Source organism: Aplysia californica, unplaced genomic scaffold (assembly GCF_000002075.1).
Source record: "Aplysia californica isolate F4 #8 unplaced genomic scaffold, AplCal3.0 scaffold00052, whole genome shotgun sequence".
Classification (NCBI taxonomy): domain Eukaryota; kingdom Metazoa; phylum Mollusca; class Gastropoda; order Aplysiida; family Aplysiidae; genus Aplysia; species Aplysia californica.
Genome location: NW_004797322.1, coordinates 857,848 through 860,351, shown reverse-complemented (window position 1 = coordinate 860,351; position 2,504 = coordinate 857,848). Strand labels below are relative to the sequence as shown.

The 2,504-nt window shown below is 39.9% G+C and overlaps 1 protein-coding gene across 1 annotated transcript in view; it reads right to left on the bottom strand.

Moving 5' to 3' along the window:
- Positions 1-2,479, bottom strand: part of LOC100533381 (Ag) — a gene marked incomplete at its 5' end in the record, with an annotated part of 2,872 nt that extends 393 nt beyond the window's left edge. Inside the window, 3 exon segments of the mRNA NM_001204669.1 lie at positions 204-352; positions 1,557-1,719; positions 2,352-2,479. Coding sequence (NP_001191598.1) covers positions 204-352; positions 1,557-1,719; positions 2,352-2,479 — 440 coding nt within the window.
- Positions 2,480-2,504: the final 25 nt, after the last annotated feature.

Below are 2,504 nucleotides of genomic sequence, written 5' to 3'. Positions count from 1 at the left end.
TGATGATGATGATGATGATGATGATGATGATGATGATGATGATGATGATGATGGTGATGATGATGATACACAGTTATTTGAGTTCAACTTTTCAACGATTTTATGATGATGATGATGACGAGGATGATGATGGTGATGGCTAATAAATGCAATGACAATAGGTGGAAAGTTTTATGAGTATCCCTACACTGGGACAAACTTACGCGTGTTATCAGGGGGTGCAGCACACCCTATATTTCTCATCGTTGTTCTGCTTGCGATAGCCCAGATCTCGTTGACAAACGTCTCATAGGCTGTGCCACATCGGTCTCTGGCCTCGGTGGTAACACAGATACGCAGCTCCTCCGTCAGCCTGTGGAAGGACGAGGAGAAGGGGTATACAGTTAACCCTTCCAGCCCCTGCCATTTTTGTGCACTCTCTAACCCCAGTCCCAGCCAATACAGTAGTGTTTCAGAAAAAGAGGCATTATTTCTAAAAAGTGATGTAGTATCTTTGTAATGTAGCTTTGATAATAACATATACCAATTTTTAAAGATAAATGAACAAGTAATAAGAAAATTAAAGTTTAATCAAGTTCGCTAATTTCGAAAAATGCGCGAATTCGGTACCTCCCCGAAACTGAGAATATACGCTCTTGGGACGGAGGGAGGTACACGCGCTGCTGAATATATACGCGCTTGGGGCTGGAAGGGTTAAGTTTAGAAAACCCCTCGTCCCGTTCCGTTTCAAAATACTTGACACTACACCCAGGTAAATCGTTGTTTGTTTGTTTTTTGGTTTGTTTTGCTTTGTTTTTACTTTGGGGGGGGGGTGAAGGGTGTCGCAATGGGATTTGCAGTTATGCCTGAAAGAGACGGCTTGGCTTTATAAACGTGCTAAAAGAACGTTCTGAGTTTTCATCATGTTAGACTACCATTCAAAATATCCCATTTCAAATCTACAGGCTAGAGAGTTTTGGTTTTTTTAAAGAGTATTTGAGGCTCTCTACTGAAATCGTCAGATGATCTCGAGGATGAATTTATTATAATGTAGACGTCCGCCTTCTAGACAACGTTTTCTTGCGAACCGTCTCTGTCTTCTCCATTGAGGGAGTTGCTCTTTCTTTCAATATAGGGGACAAAAGAGGTTTTCCAATTTTTAAAATTGTTTTAAAAATCAATTTTGCAAATTAAATGAAGACTAGAAATTGTAGAAAGCAGATGGGTGGTTGGTTGGTTGGTTGGTTGGTTGGTTGGTTGGTTGGTTAGTTGGTTGGTTGGTTGGTTGGTTGGTTGGTTGGTTGGTTGGTTGGTGGGTGGGTGGGTAGGTTCTCTGGTGTGGTTTGTTCCGTTTTTCCCATCAAACATTATACCGTCATTATCTCCCCTCTTTTTAGTGTTTGTTAGTATCTTGTAACACCTCTAGTCTTCAATACGTACGAGCGTGTTTTTCTCTTGTTACATCTCTAGTCTTCGGCACTTATATGAGCTATTCGTGCAGCAAGTGCCATAAAACTCTTATTAAAACTAGAACCAAATAAAAGAGAGAATCAAACGTATGTAAATGGACTACTCACCCACACAGATCAATGTTAGGTGGCCCTTGGCTTTGCATCGCTCTGATGGTTGCCATCTGTACCTCGTAGACGTAATTTGTAGAGCAGCCCTGTATCCCTTCCACCAGCTCCAGCCCTTTGAGCTCGTTGGTTGCACACTCTGACTCTTGCATCTCTCGCACATCTTTAATTACGAAAAGATAAACTGTGCCATTTAGTATCTTGATAAAAAAAAAAAACTTTAAAAAAAAATTAATTTCTCTGGGTAAAATTTGGGTTATTGTTCTTTGAAAACTCTTTCAACCTTGAATTGAAATAATCTGACAAAATCATTATTTACCTACTTTAAGAAACCTTTAACTCACTTTATCATTCATTTCAAATTGTGCATTTCCCACTCAGATTTCGAGTGCTGTTTTGAGTTGGCATCTCCCTTTTTTTCGGATTTTGCTCTTAAGTCAACTCCGTAATCAGCAGCTGTCTTTCACTGTACCCTTTGTCTGGTTATGTTTTCATGGTATCAAGTTATTATCTTACCTTTAGCAATGGTCTTCTTTAAACATGATTAAGTCACTTTCTAAATATTTTCTTTAAGAACGTATGGTTTTTGGCATGTTCTTTTATTCTTTAAAAATGCTGAAGCAAGCTTTTCTATCATGAAGCAGGTGAGAAGAACAGAGAAGTAACCGAAGACAAAGACAAAGAAGAAATCAGAAATAAGACGCAAAACGAGAAAAGGGCAAAATAGGTGAACAGAAATGAAAAAAGAAAGATAGAAAAAAACAAAGGTTAAAAAAAAGGTGTGGAAATGTTTACTCGCTCGTCCTCGAGCGCTGCATATATAGCCAATCATTTGATCCAGTCCAGTCATCTGATCCCTCTGAGTCTGTTGATGGCAGTTGCGGACAGCTCCCCGAAGACACACCTGGAAAGGCTCGAGACGACTGGATAGGCGGGGTGGGGTGGGGG